General features: G+C 36.8%; 1 protein-coding gene across 1 annotated transcript in view; it reads right to left on the bottom strand.

Moving 5' to 3' along the window:
* Positions 1 to 20,792, bottom strand: part of SPAG6 (sperm associated antigen 6) — a gene marked incomplete at both ends in the record, with an annotated part of 48,644 nt that overhangs the window by 10,618 nt on the left and 17,234 nt on the right. Inside the window, 7 exon segments of the mRNA XM_081106202.1 lie at positions 1,639 to 1,708; positions 1,710 to 1,780; positions 2,938 to 3,092; positions 3,095 to 3,107; positions 4,001 to 4,036; positions 4,040 to 4,182; positions 4,185 to 4,205. Coding sequence (XP_080962328.1) covers positions 1,639 to 1,708; positions 1,710 to 1,780; positions 2,938 to 3,092; positions 3,095 to 3,107; positions 4,001 to 4,036; positions 4,040 to 4,182; positions 4,185 to 4,205 — 509 coding nt within the window.

Raw genomic sequence — 20,792 nt, 5'->3', positions numbered from 1 at the left:
TATAGGAATAACTTTCTAACTAATTTGAGACTATAATAATTATCACCTTTTAGTACCACTAAAGTCAAGGTCACACTGCTATGCTACCATAGCAAAGTCCAAATGATCATATACATTTTTTTCTCTGTGACTTTAAATTTGGTTATTAAAACCAATTCCCTGAAGATACCCACCATATTTCCTCACTGACTTCTTTTTTTTCCAACTAAAAATGTTTGTCTGACAATACGAAAGGTCGGAACTGTCTTCAGGATGAGGGAACTTTCCAGAAAATTCATACTCTGGGACATATCAAGACTGAAGAAGCAAGAGGAAAAGAAGTCAGCCTCCTCCACCCCACCCTCAGTAATTATGAATAGCAAACGAGATAAGAAACAACAATGTGATTTGAAAATTTCTAAGTATTGTGTACATGTGAAGTATTTTTAGTCTTTAGAATACTATGTAGGAAAAAGAAGAACACAGAACAGTGCAGTTTGATTCAAACTGCTGCTGCCACCTTGATCTTCAACTGACTGAGCCACGGAGGTGGGAGAGGCCAGCAGCCTCCTCAACAAAGGAGGGGGGCACCTCTTGGTTAGTTTGGGGAGGAAATACAGGAAGCAAAAGCAATTGCTGCTTCTTTCATCATTTTTCCTATGTATAAGCTTTCTGCGATCCACAAAAGAACCAAGAATCAAAAATCCCAGTAATATCCCCACAGTGACCCTTCAGAAGCAGCACTCCTGTTCTAGTCACTATCATAGTCTTTGGTAATAGAACAAAAGGAAAAGCGTAGGATAAAAAGCGAGCAAAGCAAAGAATTATCAAGGAATAGGTAGGAAATAAAGATCTGAGGCTCCCTTTTAGTCTGAGGATTAGCGAGGGCTAAAAAAAAATAAAAATCCACACTTCTGTTTAACATACCGCAGCAGGCTTTCTGTGCTGATAAGAAACCCACACCCTAGAGGGCTGGTGGAGACACTGTAAGCACACAGCCCCTGCAGCGCTCCTCGGGAGATTAATCCTTATCCATAATTCAGTCAATATCTCTGAGCACCTACTATGTGTCAGGGCTACACCGTATGGTGGGTTAATACCAAGTTGTAAATTGAAATGAGGTCAAATTTCTAGAGCAAGGACACAAAACATCACTGTCTGACAGGTGCTCTGAATTGCCTACATCTAAAAAGAGAAATTTAGTTCATGAAAGCTGAAGGACAGTGGATATAAAGGGATGTCCCAGCCATTGTCATCTCCTACCCAAATGACAGATAAGGGGAGAATGACCACTAGGCATGTAATTTGTAACAGTTGTCTTTAATCAAAGTACGCTTTACATATTTGTAAATATATAGTCAGTCCTTCAGGATACAAATACACTGAATATTTCAATACAAGTAATACTAATACTCAGAGCTATGGATATTTTGTAGATATTAAATACTGAGTAAAACTTTAAACTGCCTACAAAGTAAAGCTTACTTCAAACATTGCTTTTAGAAACTTACTAATTAGCCTTGAAAACAGGCTGAAAAATTCTTCAGGTTCCTTTCACTCTGGTCAGTTACATTTTATAATCTATGGGAGAGTATTACTATGGTTCTGTCTTAGAATATCTCACTGCAATAACTAGATGAAAAGCAAGCAAGAACAAACATTGCTAATGATCACCGCCATTGCCAGGTTCTCAGAATGAGCCGCCACATAACCAAGCATCATGATGCCTTATGTTTCCTTTGCAAGATCCAATGCAGTCAATCATGGCGGCAACTGCTGCGTTCACTGTCAGCTGCGAAAGCTAAGGGAAATGTTGATGTTAAGGGAAAGGAAGGAGAGTGCGGTAATTGTGACTGTAAAGCGTAAGATGATCTTTAAACATGAATTTAATATTGCCAAACATTTTTACTTAGGACCTAAAAACACCTGGTGAAATTTGAAATATGATTTAGTGAAATTACTCTACTTATTAAAGAAATATACAAGTATAATAATCCTATTTTGAATGTACAAATATACCCACTGTATGGAGCTTACTCTGTGCTTCAATTTTCATGCAGCTATGGCACAACTTTTATCCCTATTCTAATAGATGTCAAAATTCCTCACCTAGACACTAAGCCTAGGGCTAGTTCATAACTAGCTAACTACTGAAAGCCCCAATCACAATTGTGAGTATGAAGCAGATTACTCACTGAATGCTGAACGACAATGTCAGACTTGAAGTATCCTAGCCTAATTATCCCCCTTGCGAACAATGGTTACTAGCTATTTACACTTTAAAAATAAGAAATCTCAACCAAGATGTTAGGTGAAATAAAGAATGAGGACTTTAAACTTTAGTGAAATGAAATTGATTAGTCGTAACATACACAGGAAAAAGATACAACTGCAGAATCCACCCTATTCCTTTGGCATCTAAGAACTCAGAGGGGGAACCACCACATAAGAGCAGCTACTAGAGGAGTCACTCTGGGCTAGGGGCCTGGTGGTCTCTCCCCCCTGGAACTGGACAACCTCTTACTATTCCCAGCTGACCGAAAATGACAAGAATGGCAAAGGTCTACAGTCCCCACAGTCTAGAAATGGAAAGCAGGAAATGATTAGAAACTGAGATTTCTGTCTCAAACTCCATTGATATAGCCCAGTAAGGTTCTCAACAAGGGACACTTTTGTCCCCTGAGAAATATTTGGCAACATATGGAGACACTTTCGACTGTCACAGTGAAAAAAGATGCTACTGGCAGGGGCCAAGGATGCTGCTAAATATTTATCCTACAGTGTGCAGGGCAGTCCCATACAACAATTATCTAGTCCAAAATGTGCATAGTGCTCACAATGAGAAGCCCTGACCTCGCCAAATCGTGTGGCACAGCACCTGGGCCTTGTATACAAACTGGTGTTTTACTTTACAAAGAAAACTAATATTATTGTGTTTAAAAAGCTTTTTATTTTTACCTTGGCTGTATGTTGTGCAATCTTCTTATTTAAAATAGAAACATTTTTCTTCACGTATTCATCTTTGTCTCTCAGGCAGGTAGGTACAACTGGAAAAATCTCTGCTTTAGCCACCATTTCTGCCAGACCCACAGACTGTTTTGCCACCCGAGAGTGGAAAGGACCTGAGGCTGTCAAGCGAAAACCAAAATAAAACAAAGCATCACATAGAGTCCACTGCAGAGATCAGATATAACTTAAATAGCTTAATATGGTCAAATTCCTTTATAAAAAGAAAAAACAATTACATTTGTAACATAACTTAAGATTTCTGAGTTTTGAGACATTCTCATCCTAGTCTTATACCTAAATACTGAATTTCTTAAATTCCCTGCTTTCCAAATTAAATGTCTTAGTTTTCTGTGGACTATTTAAATCTCTATCACAGATGATCAAAGAATATGACTTCTGGGTAAATACTATTTCTTAATTATGTAGTACTTAAATCATTAATTTACAATACATGTGGCAATATAGTACAAAAAAGATCAGGCAGAACTAACATCTTACTTTTGGTATGATGCTGTAACATTTCAAAGAACTTTCCGTGTATGCTTAGTTAACATTAGCAATTTCAAAACCTTATAGGATATAACGAATTATTAGCATACAAAAGTATAATTGGTGACTATTAACTGAAAATCAGATTTTAGAAAGCTATAAAAAACAAACAAACATAAATATGACAATTTTCATAAGAAATTTAAATATAATTAGTGGTGAGCTAGAAAACCTTTAGGTGCCTTCCCACCCTGATTAATGAGATTCAATCATTAATGTGATTCCTTATTTTAGCAATTAATGTTAGTACTAAGGCTACCTCTAATTTTTAACATTGCACAAATTTTCCCCAGTCATGTCTTTATTATATAATCCTTACAGCATAATTTCCACACACTAAATACATAATATAGTCACATCTGTTTTCAATAATAATTTATAAATTATTTTTGAAAATATATTAAACCATACACATTTTCCATTAGATTAACAGAAATCTGTTTTTTAACTTATCTTTAAATACCTTTAATTTAGCAGCAGGGTTCAGAATCATCTGGGCTTAGTGAGCAGTAGCTCCTGCATCCACGACTGTCTGTGCTAACTCTGGAGAATGCTTTGAAATATCACTGAGGTCCGAAGCAGCAATCCTTTTCAAAGCAATTTCTGGCTCCTGGATACAAAGTACTAACAGAGGAACTGCTCCACATCCACCACAGCTTGTGACAGTTCTGTGGGTCCAAGAAAAGTAATTAAGTGAGTATGGGTGACTGACCCTTGTGCAAGCCATTTTTCTCCCTGACAGATACAGCAAAGAAAAAAAGGGGAGGGTACTTCACTGTCTCGACATCTGCATTTCAAATCAGCCTTCCTGGTTTCATAAACCATGTGGACCAATCCTGAGCTGAAAAGAATACAGGTCAATAGATGGACCTCCATTTACATGAACACATTTGAGGTAGATTAGGCTGAAATGGCTTGTTATTCTTTTTTTTTTTTTTAAGAGAGTAAGCAGATGTCAGCTGTTTAAGCTCTGACAATTCTGCACTTCTCGGTAGGCAAGCTTTTTATGCATGGTTTACAATAACAGAAAATTAAAGTACCAAAAATTTACCAACCACACTAATTAGGCAGTATTTTGTACTATTTACATGAGTAAACATTAACATGAATCTTGTGCTAATAATGTTGAGTTTTAAATTCCATTCATCTTACAGTATTTTTAAAAGAGTTTTTAAAAATATTATATAAAATTAAAAGGTGCATTTTTATTTTACATATAAAAACACTTTCAAAATGAGATCTATGACTAAACAGCATACTTTAATATATATAAATGTTGATGTTAAGATATTTATCTTAACCATTTTACTTGTCAGAAACAAACATCTTTTGAATATACACATTGATTTACTGTGTGCCCAAGAATAACAGCTATAAAAATAACACATTTTAAATTTTAGATAATGAGAAATAGGCAGACCCATATAATATGTATGTAGAAAGACATCTTTTGAGAAGCATAAAGCACAACACATAGTTACAACATTCTACTTTCATTATATTCATGGCTTCCCTTACTTAATCACAGATACCCATATCTATAATCTCTTCTTTTCAAATTATATTTTAATTTTTCCACATATGTTGTGCCCTGACAATTTATGTCTTAATAGCCAAACTATCCATTCAGCATATCACTTAAAATCTTTAAAAAATATATGGTGTTTAATTTTTCAAAAGATGGGTAGTACCACATTATCTAAAAGGGAATAATGTTAGAAAATACAAGTTAGCATCCAATATTTGTTTTTCTTAAATTATTACAATTATCTTAGAAGTCCCAATATTGTATAAACCATTCATTCTTTCATTAAACAAGTATTAATGGAAGGTCCATATGTGCCAGCTGCTTTCAATGCTGGTGTAGATGACAGACTTCTACAAATTAACACTACATTGATTAGCAAATATGTTTCAATTTTAAAAATCTAGTGTGAAATATGAAATACAATGAGAAGTCAATATATAATATAAAGAACCAGAGGCAGATAAAAATGTTTCTTTTAAAAAAAGACAGCAGCAACAGCAGACTGGAATATCAACCTAGTATTGTAACATTCCCCAGAAGCATCTCTGAGATTCTACTGCAATTGCATGAAGACCAACATGACAGCAGGTGAAATAGGTGATCACTGTTTCTCTCTCTCCCCCATCCCACCCAAAGAAAATGGAAAGAAATATAAAGTGTGATATTATATGTGATTTCTAGATATAATTTTCATATTTTATGTTAATTATTAACATGTTAATTCAATTCCATCTAAATTTTACAGGTGTTGTAATATCAGCTTTATTGTATATATTTGAGGGCACCTAGGAGATATATATATATATATATATATACATATATATATATATATATATATATATAATGGGCTGAACATTTTGTTTCTAGACAGTATAAGGATTTGTTCATATATTTATGCATTTTTACTTTTATACATAGTTTCTGAGAGTCAAGAAAATGCAGGAGACTACAACTGTTTAAAAGTACTATTAATAAAAATTTAAGGTTCTTTAAAAAAGATCCATTATCTTTGTGATCCCCACACATTCTATTCTTTTTTAAAATGTATTGATTTTAGAGAGAAACATCAATTTGTTCCACTTATTTACGCATTCATTGGTCAATTCCTGTATGTGCCCTGACCAGGAATCATACCTACAACCTTGGTGTATCGAGATAACACTCTAACCAACTCAGCTACCCAGCCAGGGCTTATCCTTTTCTTTCCTTTTTAATCCTCACCCAAGGACATGCATAGAGAAAGGAAAAGAACTAGAGAGAGATCGATGTGAGAGAGAAACATTGATCAGCTGCCCTCAGATGCTCCCCAACGCGGGGTCAAACCCGCAACCCAGGTATGTACCCTGACTGGGAATCAAACTGGCAACCCTTTGGTGCACCAGAAGACGTTCAACCAACTGAGCCACTCTGGCCGGGCCTTATCATTTTCTTAAATAACAAAATGCTATATCCTCTTTTACCTGAACTCTATAATGTTATTAAAAAGGCAAACACTGTTCTTTTAATTTGTTACCCAATTCCATCCTAAACTGTCTTCTGTTCTCTCTATAGTAGTGATGCTACATGTGGGGAAAGCTGGGATATCATTGAAGAAAGATTTATCATGAAAGTAATGAAGCATTCAAGGACCTGATTGGAGCTAGTGATTTTGTGCTTGTGATTTCCTATAATTTACATCTCCAAATTTAGACAATTCTACAAAACTGGTATCTGCATAATGCACACCCTACTATACCACAGGCTTTTTCAACCTGCCTCCTATCACTACTCTTTCTCCTATGGCATATCTTTCTCATCTTCCCTACTATTGCTTCCTCTGGCATTTAGATGCCAGGGACTGTTGGTGTCTACCCAACAGCCTTTGTCAGCCAGGGCATGGGCTTATGAACCAATAGTGGCCAATGGGATCTGAATAGAAATCAGCTAAAAGCATCTGTAAGAAGTTTTCCTCAGTCATAAACAGAAATACACAGGAGGAAACACTGCCTCTTTGCTAGACATGAACATGTCTGCTAATGGCATCTGGAACTCCTACATCCATCTTGCAATTATTATCTGTTCTAAAAGACTCTGCTAGGTGCTCAGAAAAAAAAACAGTGACCCAAGAATTTATCTTTCATATCTGAAAATATCTTAGCCTCATTTTAAATTTTAAGTGAATCTTCAGGAAGTATTTTTTTAAATCCTCACACAAGGATATGTTTGATATGTTTTACTAATTTTAGAGAGAAAGGGAAAGAGAGGGAGGAAGATAAAGAGAAACATTGATGTATGAGAGAAGCATCATTCAGTTGCCTCCTGTATGTTCCCCCATCAGAGATTGAACCCGCAACCTAAGTTGTACCCTGACTGGAAATCGCACTGGCAACCTTTTGGTGCTCAGAATGATGCTCCAACCAACTAAGCCACACCAGCCAGGGCAAAAAAGATTAATTCTTAAAAATTACACCTTCTGCCTGGCCAGAGTGGCTCAGTGGTTGAGCGTCAACCTATGAACCAGACGTCAGGGTTCGATTCCTAATCAGAGCATATGCCTGGGTTGTGGGCTTGATCCCAGTGTGGAGCATGCAGGAGGCAGCCAATTAATGATTCTCTTTCATCATTGATATTTCTATCTTTCTCTCCCTCTCCCTTCCTCTCTGAAATCAATAAAAATATATTAAATTTTTTTAAAAAAATTACACCTTCTATTGTGCAATAACAACTGACATAATCATATACTATTAATACCAAATAAGATTAGTAGTAGTTATGCAAATAAAAATGCAGAGAAAAAGAAGCTATATGTTATAGCAACATACTACAGTATTTACACTGGGTTGATGGTACTATTGGGGATATATTTTTCTTCTATTTGCCAAATTTTCTTCAATGTAATTACATATTTCTTTTCCTTTAGTTGATTTTTGGGGAAAGAGAGAGACAGAGAAACACTGTCAAGAGAATGAAACATCAATGGGCTCCCTCCTGCACATGCCCCAACCAAGGATGGGACCTCACTGAGAATCAAACCAGCAACCTTTCAGTGAGCGCACTGAATGACACACAACCAACTGAGCCACACTGACCAGGGCTGCATATATATATATATATATATATATATATATATATATATATATATATATATATATATTTAAGTAAAAGATGTATGAGCATGTTTTTTGTCCATACATGTAGCTTTTGCTAGGGCTAACTATATTAACACATTGTGGACTAGTAGTTTTATTGCTAGCTTTACCCAGCGGCCAGATAAGTTTCTATTGAATGAGTACAAAAAATGTTTTACATAAATGTTAAAGACACACTTTAAAATTAAATACCCATTGCATTTTGAAGTTATTAATTGCATGTTCTTACAAGCTAATATCTTTTTAAAGTATGATACTTTGTAAAACACTGTGTAATATGAAGCAAGAATTTTTGTGATCGGTCCACAATGTGTTAACATTATTATAACAATCCTATATAATAAAAGGCTAGTATGCAAATCAACTGAACAGTGGAACCACCAGTCACTATGATGTGCACTGACCACCAGGGGTCAGACGCTCAACATAGGAGCTTCCCCCTCGTGGTCAGTGCACTCCCACAGAGGGTGCGCCATTCAGACAGAAGCCAGGCTCACAGCAGGGGTGGCAGGAGCCTCTCCCACCTCTGCAGCAGCACTAAGGATGTCTGACTGCTGGCTTAGGCCCGCTCCGGGCCTAAGCTATCAGTCAGATATCCCCCAAGAGCTCCCGGACTCCAAGAGGGCACAGGCTAGGCAGAGGGACACCCCCCTCCTGAGTGCATGAATTTCATGCACCAGGCCTCTAGTAAATAAATAATAAAAGAAGAGACAAATAAACATAAACATGTTGGCTTACTTCTCAATATGGCAGAAAGTTTCTTATTTTTAAAATGGTAGGAATCGCCTGGCAGGATGTGGCTCAGTGGTTGGGCATTGATCTATGAACCAGGAGGGCACAGTTCAATTCCTCGTCAGGCCCAGGCTGTGGGCTCAATCTCCACTGGAGGGTGTGCAGGAGGCAGCTGATCATTGACGTTTCTGTCTTTCCCTCTCCTTTCCTCTCTGAAATCAATAAAAATATATTTTAAAAAGAAAATGGTGGGGATGTATGTCTCCTTTAAAGAAAATATTAAGACTATGTAATTATTCTTCAAAGAATTTCTAATATACACTAAAAATATTATCCATTTACTTTTTCACACTTCCCCTCTTGCCTTAATCCATGCCCACTACATTTAAGTTAAAATATTACATTTTTTAAATGTTAAGGGTTATTAATAATTTTTAACATTTTTAGATTGCAAATTGTCAGAGAGAATAAACTTAGTTGCACCTTCCATGGTCAAAAAATAATAAAACCCATTTATTACTTACATTGTAGACAACTGAATATACAATCTTCAAATTTGCTGGTCAGTTGTTTTCAACTAGTTCTAACTAGTTCTATTGGACCTCAGGAATAGGTCATTGTTGAATGAAGGAACTGAGGCAGACTCCTCCACAAGGGTTGGTGGTGGGGGTCATCCCACCACAGTTCTGTCTGTCTCAGATTTTCCATGGTTCTTTCTAATAACATTTATGAGGCTTAAATTGTTTGACTATTAATAATGAGAAAATTTGGGGTGACAACTCTGATTCTTAAACAGTTGCTTTCTTCTTATTTTATTCTTCATTGTTCTTGGAACACAGATTTTTGTTTTCAGATTTCCCCCACATCCCCATTCTATATAATAAAAGCTTAATATGCTAAGTGTCTGGTCATCCAGTCATCTGTTCAGCCAATCAAAGCATAATATGCTAATGATATGCTAAGGCCATTCAATCACTCCCTATGACATGCACTGACCACCAGGAGGCAGACACTCTAACCGGTAGGTTAGCTTGCTGCTGGGGTCCAGCCAATCAGGACTGAGTAGATGGGCCGGACATGCCCTGGAGTCCTCCTGAGGTCCCTCTCTGGCTGGCCAACTTCTTGTGTCCCTCCCCAGCCCCGATCATGCACTGGTGGGTTCCCTCGGCCTGGCCTGTGCCCTCTCGTAATCCATGACCCTTTGGGGGATGTCAGAGAGCTGGTTTCAGCCCAATCCCACGGGCCAAGCCAAGGGACCCCATTGGTGCATGAATTCGTGCACCAGGCCTATAGTAAAAAACAAAAGACTGAGCTTGTCAGTGGACAGGTGTGAAGTGTTACCTTTTAAATGGATCAATATCTTTTATTTAGAATAATAAAGCTCAGTATAACTTCAGATTTAATTTTAAAACAAAACAAGATGAATAAAAGGGAGAACTTTTAAGATCAACAACATTTATAAAATTAATACTATCTAAAGCTGGATGAATGGTTTATTAAAATGACTTCTTGCTGACTAGAAGGGAAGAGTACAGACAGGCATGCCCAGCAACATATAATAGGCATGACTGTAATGGGTAAAACTAGCTTAATCAGGCAAAAGTGATTTTGCTTTAGTTCCCACAATGGCCTCAATCCCTCCTCTTAACTGTTATTTATGGCTAGTTCTTTGTGTAGATTAAGAGTGGTAACTGAAATGTCCACAAGGCCCAGGCAAGTAACTAGAATAGTGAAGCCAGAGGGTATAAGAAAAATACCCAGTTGAGGAGCAGCAATAGACTGAAAAGTGATGGCACCAGCTACAGAGCAGCAGTTACTCAGCTTCAGCACAGTGTGGCCAGGTAGGAATATACTGTTGTCAGATCTTTGGATTTTTTAAGAGAAGCCAAAAATCTGATTTTTAATGTGAAATTGCCTGGTTTTTAAGTGTTAGCGATTTTTAAAAATTTTTCTTTTTTAAAGAATGCTGTGGGAGACAACATAATGCAGGTCAAATAAAAAACATCCACTTGTGGACCAACTACAGCCTGCAACTGCCATGTACAACCGAGGCTTACCCCTCATACCTTCTAAAGGGCCTTGGGTGGGGGTGGGGGTGCTTTCTGGGTGCGGGAAGGTGATGTTCTTTCTACCTTTGATTCTTGCAGTCGTGTTTTGGAGTCATAACAGAAGAACCACTCAAGTGGTTACATAGAAAATAAAAAATAAAAAAAGATGAAAACCTAAAAATTGGCCAAAAGGGGGGGTGTAATCTAAACATATTAATCTCAACTAATCTTTTGGCTCACAAAGCAGACATAGGAGAAAATTAAAGCAAAATTGACTGATCCATCATGAGAACTCATAAAAAGAACTCAAAATGAAGAGATCCTCCAAAAGGAATAAAGGAAGGAAATAGAGAGAGATATCTATGTATTTAGCAACCTAATTTAAAAATAATCATGCCTATCAAACACCTCAGTAATTCTAATTTCTTTTAACTTTATTGCTTTTTAATTTATTTTTTTCAAACACTACTTCTAACTCACTATTCCTAAGCCCTACAAAAAGTTCTACAGTGGGGCCTTGACTTACGAGTTTAATTCGTTCCGTGACAGAGCTTGTAACTCAAATTACTCATATGTCAAATCAATTTTCACCATTACAATGAATTGAAATGCCATTAATCCATTCCGGACACCCAAAAAACACCGCAATTGTTTTGTTAAATGTTTTTAAATAAGAAAAATGTATTTAAAAATAACGAATATTATATAAAAACACAATACTGAACAGTAGAATGTAGTGCAATAAACTTGTTTTATTAAGTTTAATGTACAGCATTTACCTTGGAGATCAAACAACTTAAAGATGCTGATGGAGTTGGAGGAGAAAGGCTGAACTGAATAACTGAAAAACTGTATCTTATTTGCTGATTTTTGCCCTTTTTTGTCACGCTTTCATCACTTACATCTACAGGAGTTTTCGATAAAAACTTGTCCAATGAGATCTGTTTCATCCTCCCTTTCAGAATATTTCTGAAATGAGTTAGGCAAGTGTCATTAAATAGCTTCATCGCATGCCCAATTGCAATTTTTTCTGGGTGTTTCTTTTGAATGAAGTCTGAAAATTTCTCCCACATTCCCAACATTTCCTTTATCTCACTTATAGAGATAACCTCCTCCTCCATGTCATCTATTTCCTGCAAAACCTCCGTGTGCTGCTGTGTCTGTAGCTCCTTTAGCTCCTGCGCTGTCAGTTCCTCAGAGTGCTCCTCGATGAGCTCGTTGATGTCACCTTCCTTTATATCCGCGCTCACTGCCTCACCATGTCTGACAATGGAGTGAATGCCGGTCCTCTTTTTAAAATTTTTGAACCAGCCCGGACTGGCTTTAAACGGCTCGCCTGATGCCTTGTCCATTGAAGTGCCTGGGGTCTGCTGCAGCAAATCAGCATAAATAGCTCGTGCCTCCTCGCAGATTATAGCCTTCGTCACGGTATCTCCTGTGAGCTGCTTCTCCGTTAACCACACCATTAGCAGCTTCTCTATATTTTCATGGATAGATGTCCGCTGTTGAGAAATTATTGTAACGCCGTTGGCTGGAGTTGTAGCCTGTATCGACTCCTTCTGCTTCAGTATGGTGCAGATCGTAGAAGTGCTACGCTCGTACTGCTTCGCCAAGTCGATTACACGCACACCTTGGTCATGTTTTTCGATAATTTCTTTCTTTAATTCAATGCACATCATCCGCTTCTTCTTCTCAGCACTGTCCTTCGCACTTACTTTCTTCAGATCCATGGTTGAAAAAACAAAGTTTTGCAAAATAACTGCAAGCACAAATGTGAGCACAACACTGATGCTTCAACTAAGAGCTAACCGCTTAAAGTGAAGGAGTGAGACACCTGATGCTGGGCTGATGTTGTGGCGTTCACTGCGAAGTTCGCTGCGCCAACTAGCGGTGGGGTATCTGAAGCTGGCTCATAACCTGAATTTTAGCTCGCAACTCAAAGCAAAAAATTGGCCAAGAGACGGCTCGTATCTCGAAAAACTCGTTAGCTGGGACACTCGTAAGTCAAGGCCCCACTGTATTTTGTTTCATTAAAAAGTAAAAGAATGTCAAGAATTGTCATTTATCCAAATTTATGTGGCCTTATTGATCAGTTTAAAGATAGGTTGGTATTTGTATCTAGCTTTAAAACATATAGCTATATCCCTTCAAAACCTTTTTGAAATATAGCAGGTCAAAAATATATTTAAAATGTGGCTACCGCTTATGATGTTAATCTTATGTTATAATAGTCACCATACTCAACCAAATTTTTCATGATTTGATGAAATTATAGTAAAAACAAATATGCTGTTGCCATTGCCAAAGCTGTTTATATACTGCCCATACTCCAATGTGATTTTATAGTGAAGAAAATGAATTACTTGGAGTCAGAGCTTTACAAAATATATTTTTGCACCTAAAATTTTTTCATTTGTTTTCCACTTGCTTTTATATAATATTGCAACCTTGCTTTTATATAATATTCACCTACCTACAATTTTGCATACTGCTCTTTAAAAACTTAAATGAAAAAATGCATATTTTAGCATTCAAACTTCACTGGCCCCGGTTTCAGATAAGTCCCTGACCCAAGGAGCTCAGGCCATGGAGGGGGCTAAACAGTAAGGGGCCACTGGTGCCGGGTGGAATTCTCTACAGAGGAGGAGAAACAGAAAGGGAGACAGAAATGAGACTTTGGTCTACGGCCACACCACCCTGAACGCGCCCGGTCCCGTCTGATCTCGGAAGCTAAGCAGGGTCGAGCCTGGTTAGTACTTGGATGGGAAATGAGACTTTGAATGGTTAAAAAGTTTACATGATATTTTTATAAAAGTGGTCAGCAGTTTTTAGTGTGACTCCCTCTGAGTTATTCCTTGAAGCTACCCATGGGCTTCCACTGTCCACTTTTATTCCTGAGGATGAAGCCAGCCCAACATTTTTATAACTGTGTAATATTCCACTCAGGAAATACGCCATTACAAAGCACAACATAGTGAACGTCTTTGCGCTTCAACCACCCTTCCCTCTGACAGCTGTCAGTCTGTTCTTTATCTACCAGTATGTTTGTTTCTATGTTGTTCATGTATTTTGTTCATTAGATTCCACATATGAGTGAAATCATGTTCTTGTCTTTCTCTGACTGGCTTATTTGAAATTAATTTTAATAATATAGTACATTATTTAACATAATATATACAAAATATTATAATTTCAACATGATAATTAATATCGTAAATTTTAATGAGATATTTAACATTCTCTTTTCATAACAAGTCTTGGAAATCCAGTGTATATTGTATACTTACAGCACAACTCAATTAATCTGCTACATTTTTATTGGCATATTCTAGTCTCTATTTAGATTTTAAAAGGTTTACAGTCGAAAAGTTAGTTCACATACCAAAGTTGTTCTTATCATGCCTAAAAGTATTCCAATAATTGATAATCAATTTTTAAATTTATATTAATTTAAAGTAAATAAAATTAAGAATTTAGTTCCTCAGGTACACTAGTCACAATTCAAATAACATGTAACTAGTGGCTACCATATTGGTAAAACTGTGGTGTAAATCAAAGGAGATATAGAGAAATATTCTATGACACAAAGGGGAAAGTAGCCACAATTAATTCAAGGCCAGAGTTCTATCCTGAGCAAAATGCTTTGATGCAGATAACTTATACTACATTTTTATAGCAAGCTGGTTTATTCATCCAAAACCACAGATAAGAGCAAAGTAAGCCCCCAAAATTAACTGCAAATTCATCAGACAACATAGTAATTTCACAGCAACTATTTCCTGTAGACCATGAATCTTAAAATTGTTAATAAGAAGATGAACATGACTTATGTCAAAGTATAATTCTTGTGCTAACAAAGTCCAAAGCTTTTAATAAGCTAAAGTCTCTTGTAGATGTTTGTGAAATGCTAATTAAAGTACTTTCAGCCAAAACCGGTTTGGCTCAGTGGATAGAGCGTCGGCCTGCGGACTGAGGGGTCCCAGGTTCAATTCCGGTCGAGGGCATGTGCCTGGGTTGCGGGCACATCTCCAATGGGAGATGTGCAGGAGGCAGCTGATCGGTGTTTCTCTCTCATCGATGTTTCTAACTCTCTGTCTCTCTCCCTTCCTCTCTGTGGAAAATCAATAAAATATATAAAAAAAAAAAAAGTACTTTCAAATTTCAGTAAGTACACTATGCCTAATGTGCTTCTAGAAATTCAAATGTAAATAAATGTAAAATATAAATAAAAGTGTGTTTTCCCTCAATATCTAAAAGATGTTAGGAGGATTTATACACTGACTGGAAAATAAACCAAGTTTGCGAAACAATTTTGTTCAAACTTAAAAAATACATTATGATGCACTGTTCAAACCTGATTGATGAAACCACTAGGATACAAACACCCTTCTCTTTATTCACTCAGCACACACATTTAGTGACATTTCTTGCACAGGGAACAAACTAAAAGAATGTTAGGGGCCAGTCCAGCAGTTGAGCATCAGTCCAGGAACCAGGAGGTCACCTATTCAATTCCCAGCCAGGTTGCGGGCTCAATCCCCAGTAGGGGGAGTGCAGGAGGCAGCTGATCCATGATTCTCTCTCATCATTGATGTTTCTCTCTCTCTCCCCTTCTCCCTTCCTCTCTGAAATCAATACAAATATTTTTTTAAAAAAATAAAAAGAATGTTATGTGCCATCAGATAGAGAAATATTGTGTGGGGTAGAGGGCTAAGTGTCTCAAATATTTTTTGGTGATTATAATGATAATGGTGATAAAGAAATTGTTTGCTAGCCTCATATATAAAGTTCTCAGTGACTTAGGGATCTGAGATTACAGAGTTATATTTTATTGCTCCATATTCTGAATTGTAAAAAAAAAAAAAAAAAAAAAAAAAAGCCAAAAAAAATTCCCAGAAGATTTTATTAACCAAGAGTTCATAACTTTAAAAATCACAATAGCCGAAACCGGTTTGGCTCAGTGGACAGAGCGTTGGCTTGCAGACTGAAAGGTCCCAAGTTCGATTCTGGTCAAGGGCATGTACCTGGGTTGCGGGCACATCCCCAGTAGATGTGCAGGAGGCAGCTGATCGATGTTTCTCTCTCATCGATGTTTCTAACTATCTATCTATCTCCCTTCCTCTCTGTAAAAAATCAATAAAATATATTTTTTAAAAAAATTTTTTTTAAATCACAATAAATAAAAATACAGGAGAATTTACAACATATGTTTTTACTAGCATACAAACTAACCCCTAAAATGACTAACAAATTAGGTAACTACTGAGTAATGTTATAATTAAAATGTTAATGTTTAACACACTTGGGTTCTCTTCTCTACCCAAAGAACATAGAAGAGACATTTCTTTTCTTTTTTTTTTTACTTGTTTTTTTCTTTATTGATTAAGTTATTACATATGTGTCTTATCCCCCCATTGCCATTGCCCTCCCTGCCCCCCGCTCGTGACCTCACCCCCCTAGTGTCTGTGTCCATTGATTATGCTTATATGCATGCATAAAAGTCCTTTGGTTGATCTCTCCCCCTTCTCTCCACCCTCTCTTGCCTTCCCTCTGAGGTTTGAAGGTCTGATTGATGCTTCTCTGTCTCTGGATCTGTTTTTGTTCATCAGTTTATGTTGTTCATTATATTCTACAGTGAGATCATGTGATATTTATCCTTCTCTGACTGGCTTATTTTGCTTAGCATAATGTCCTCCAGGTCCATACTTTATTTTTTTTCATTTACACCTAAGTAAATAGGAGAGTATTTGTGGAAATAAATACAAGTATTAGAATAAAAATAGGTGTAATATATATAATCTCATAAACATAATTTGCCTCTATGCACGTTTTTCAAACTCTCCAGGATAAAAAAAAAAGTTATAAAAAGAAAAAGATGGAACAGAAATCAACATTATCTATAGGCATCTGTGAAGATAGTTGTCTGTAGGGCTTTTAAAATAATTTTTAATTACCAGGCTCTTGTCCCCTTCCCCCATCCATCCTTATCTACTCTAAGTCATACACTACAAAGTCCCTAGTTAACTCAGATATTTCTTAATAACATGTGGATTTTTAAAAAGTTAATTACTGCTTCCTAAGCCTCTTCCACACAATTTATGATGTTGGTAATTATATATAGGTGGTAAATGGCATGAGAAGAATATTTGCAAAAATTCTGAATTTTAAAATTGCATTCTCCTTTAATCATTTCATCATTCTCTATAAGGGGGTAAAGAATCAGGCTGGCCAGCTCTGAATCTTTCCTGACATTATTTACTTAGTGAGTAGGAAACACTCTACTAAATGTTTCCGTAGTGTCCACACCAGCCATTTCCTGGAAGCACCACTCATCTTTGGCTGCCACAATCTCCTCTCTTAACTGCTACTTAGCTGGAATAAAACTCCTCACTTGATTTAGGTCCTAAGGATATAAATCAGGTCTATGAGAGAAAGAATAGTCACACATGTGGGAACCAGCAATCAGGGATTAAAACAGAGGTGTCTGGTGAGACTTTCAAATAGAAGAAGGAGGTTAAAACAAAGAATTATGAGCTCTCATATACTTTTCTTTCTCACACCATAAAAATGAAAAATCTCTGAAAGGTTTTGAGTAACTGCCAAGCAGTTCTACCATAAATTGCTATCTGACCAGAATAAATCCTGTAACGTCTCTACTTCAGTTTCCTCATCTATAACATGACAATTCTATCAATAACTGAAATGTTTTAGAACACGTAATCAAATACATTCCGGTTTGCCAGCTTGAGAACAGCCAAAATTTACAAGAAACCAAGTTTACAAAAGACAGCATTTTTAGCTAAAGCTCCCAAAATAAAAAATTAGAACTTATTTTTTTTTTTAGCCCAAATGTAGAAGATCATTCATACATAAAGTACTTATACGACTCCTCTTTCCTCACACTTCCAGCCAATATATAGGCTATTGTCTTCACCTCACCAAGTACTCTAATTGCTGCCACACTCTGAACAGGAGTTCATTGGAAGCACTCCTCCACAGCGCTGCTGTGCTGCAAACAGTAACAAGGCCAGACAGAGGCTGCCAGGTGGGAGCAGGAAGGAGAGCCAGGAGCAGAGGGAAGCATTTTTCTGGGAAGCACTGTGGCTCCACAGCCCCATGGTTCCTTCTGCCTCACCCTCACACTTCCAGCCACCAGGGTCCTCGCCTTACTACTTGTACCTCCAAAGCAGGACTAATCTTTAGAAACAGTGAGAGTTTTGACATTGATTAGGATAATTCTGCAGCGTGGGAAAGTGGGTAGAAGAAGAGACAACCAATACGAGAAGAATTCTTTCAGCCTTTATCAATAAGCAGGAAAAAATATAAAGAAATAACATCTTCAAAGTAAGAGGTACTTTTATCAGTGTATTCAATAACTGATGGTTCAATCATAAAAATTTAGCTCTAGCCAGTTTGGCTCAGTGGATAGAGCATCGGCCTGTGGACTGAAGGGTCGCAGGTTCGATTCCGGTACCTGGGTTGTGGGCTTGATCCCCAGTAGGGGATGTGCAGGAGGCAGCCAATCAATGATTCTCTCTCATCACTGATGTTTCTGTCTCTCTCTTCCTCTCTGAAATCAATAAAGAAATTTTTAAAAAAAAATTAATGACACAATTTGAACAGAATTTTTTTAAAAAAACACTTGCTATTTCTAGTTGTTAGCCCCCAGTTCCCTTTGGTTATCAGTAAAATACTTTAAAATCTATACATAGAAGTAACATTTAGAAATTGTATTCTTGCCCATCAGTAGATGAATGGATTAGAAAACTGTGGTACATCTACACGATGGAATACTATGCTGCTCTAAAAAGGAAGGAACTCTTACCATTTGCAACGTCATGGATGGAACTGGAGAGCATTATGCTAAGTGAAATAAGCCAGTCAATGAAGGAAAAATACCACATGATCTCACTCATTCATGGATAATAGAGACCATTATAAACTTTTGAACAATAATAGATACAGAGGCAGAGCTGCCTCAAACAGATTGTCAAACTGCAGTGGGAAGGCCAGGGAGGGTTGGGGGGCAGGAGGTAGGGGGGTAAGAGATCAACTAAAGGACTTGTATGCATGCATAAAAGCATAACCAGTGGACATAAGACATTGGGGGATAGGGGAGGCCAGGGGACTGTCTAGGGCGGGGGGATAAAATGGACACATATGTAATACCCTTTGTAATACTTTAAGCAATAAATTAAAAAAAAAGAAATTGTATTCTTGTAGAAGGAAAAGTCAGATAATGTCCATTGGTTTCTCTTCTCTATTAATTGTATGTTATTTTATTTTTATTTCCTACAACATCTTTTCCTTCTATGCCTTTAAAGATATACTTTATTTCTTTTGCATCTCTATTTGAGGTTTATATTTCTTAAACTGTCTGATCTACATTTCACCACTAATACTAAGTAGAAAACACTGAATGAATGTCCTCCCATTAATCTCAATATATTCCATTTTTAGGAATCTAGTGAGAAAGAAATCAGGTTATTTGGAGGTTGAGTCCTCTATTTTCACTGATATTCACGTTGTGAATGGTGACTGATTTTATTGCTTCTAGATAACAATTCCCTTTCTTTCAGAGATGTCTATGTAGAAATCTCCTCTGGAGCTTTTAGGTACTGTGAAATATTGAAATTACAGGGGAATTCCACGTGGGAGCCAGATTACAGCAAAAAAGGATCAGAATGGAACCCCTAGAACAACCGTATTTATGAACTATTATCACTTAACCTCACACTCAACAAAAGGGAGGTCTGGGAAGGTTACCTATGGGCACCTGCCCGAGAATGTATCTGCACAGCTGTCCCTCCAAGCTCTTTGGCACCACCCTTTGAAATACTCATGTTACAATCTGTTTGCCATTAAGTCCTCTGGCATTAAAAAAAAATTACTAAATATATTTATGCAGTTTCCCCCTGATAACCAGCCTCTGATTTAAAACACTGCCTTAGTTTTCTCAATCAACATCTATTAAGCAATAGTCCTAAAGTGAACCTATCTAGAAAACCAAAATCCAGATATTAAGGAAACAATTTTAATATACTAATTCTGAACCATTCTAAGCATGACAATAGTTTTCTTTCTCAATTTGCTTTTTTTCCATTTTTTTCTTTATTTTGCTATTACCATTTATCCCCCCCTTTACCCTCTTTCAGCTCCACCTCCCTCTCCCCCTGCAATCACCATGCTATTATCGGTATCCATGAGCTCTTTCTCTTTTTTGTCTTTTTTGTTCAATTAAGCAAGGAGAGTAATACCTAAGGGTAGCACAGATAATGTATCTGAAGCATACTGTGCAGAGTCAGGTACATGGTAATTACTCAGTAAATGGTAGTCATTATTTTATACATGTATACACCCTGAAAATTTGGAAAATAAAGACAAATATCCTCAATTCTACCCCCCTAGTAACACAAACATGTATCTCTTTGTAATTTATGTCTACATAAAAACTTATTTTTATATTATTACAAGTGTAATACACAATTTCATCGCTATGTTAGGAGTCAGAGTGAAGACTCAATGTACCCTGAGGGGTGACAAACTAAAATAATTTCTTAACCAATTTACCAAAGTCTTTGAGAATTAATATCTCATTTGCCCAATTTCCCTCCCACCCCCTTCTCTTTTCATCTACAAATTTCTCTTCTGCTAATTAAGATAAAGACTGAAATGTGCATTTTTTAATGAATTTGCAATCAAAACAACTTGAGCATCATTCAAAGTTTATCTCCCATAATGTATAGAAACATCATGAAAACTTCACCTATGCTTTACTAAGCAAAACCAGAATTACCTGATAAACATATACTTTAATAA

The sequence above is a fragment of the Myotis nattereri genome (assembly GCF_964212035.1).
Source record: "Myotis nattereri genome assembly, chromosome: 1".
Lineage (NCBI taxonomy): Eukaryota > Metazoa > Chordata > Mammalia > Chiroptera > Vespertilionidae > Myotis > Myotis nattereri.
The sequence above is the reverse complement of the archived record's forward strand: the minus strand, read 5'-3'. Positions and strand labels throughout refer to the sequence as shown.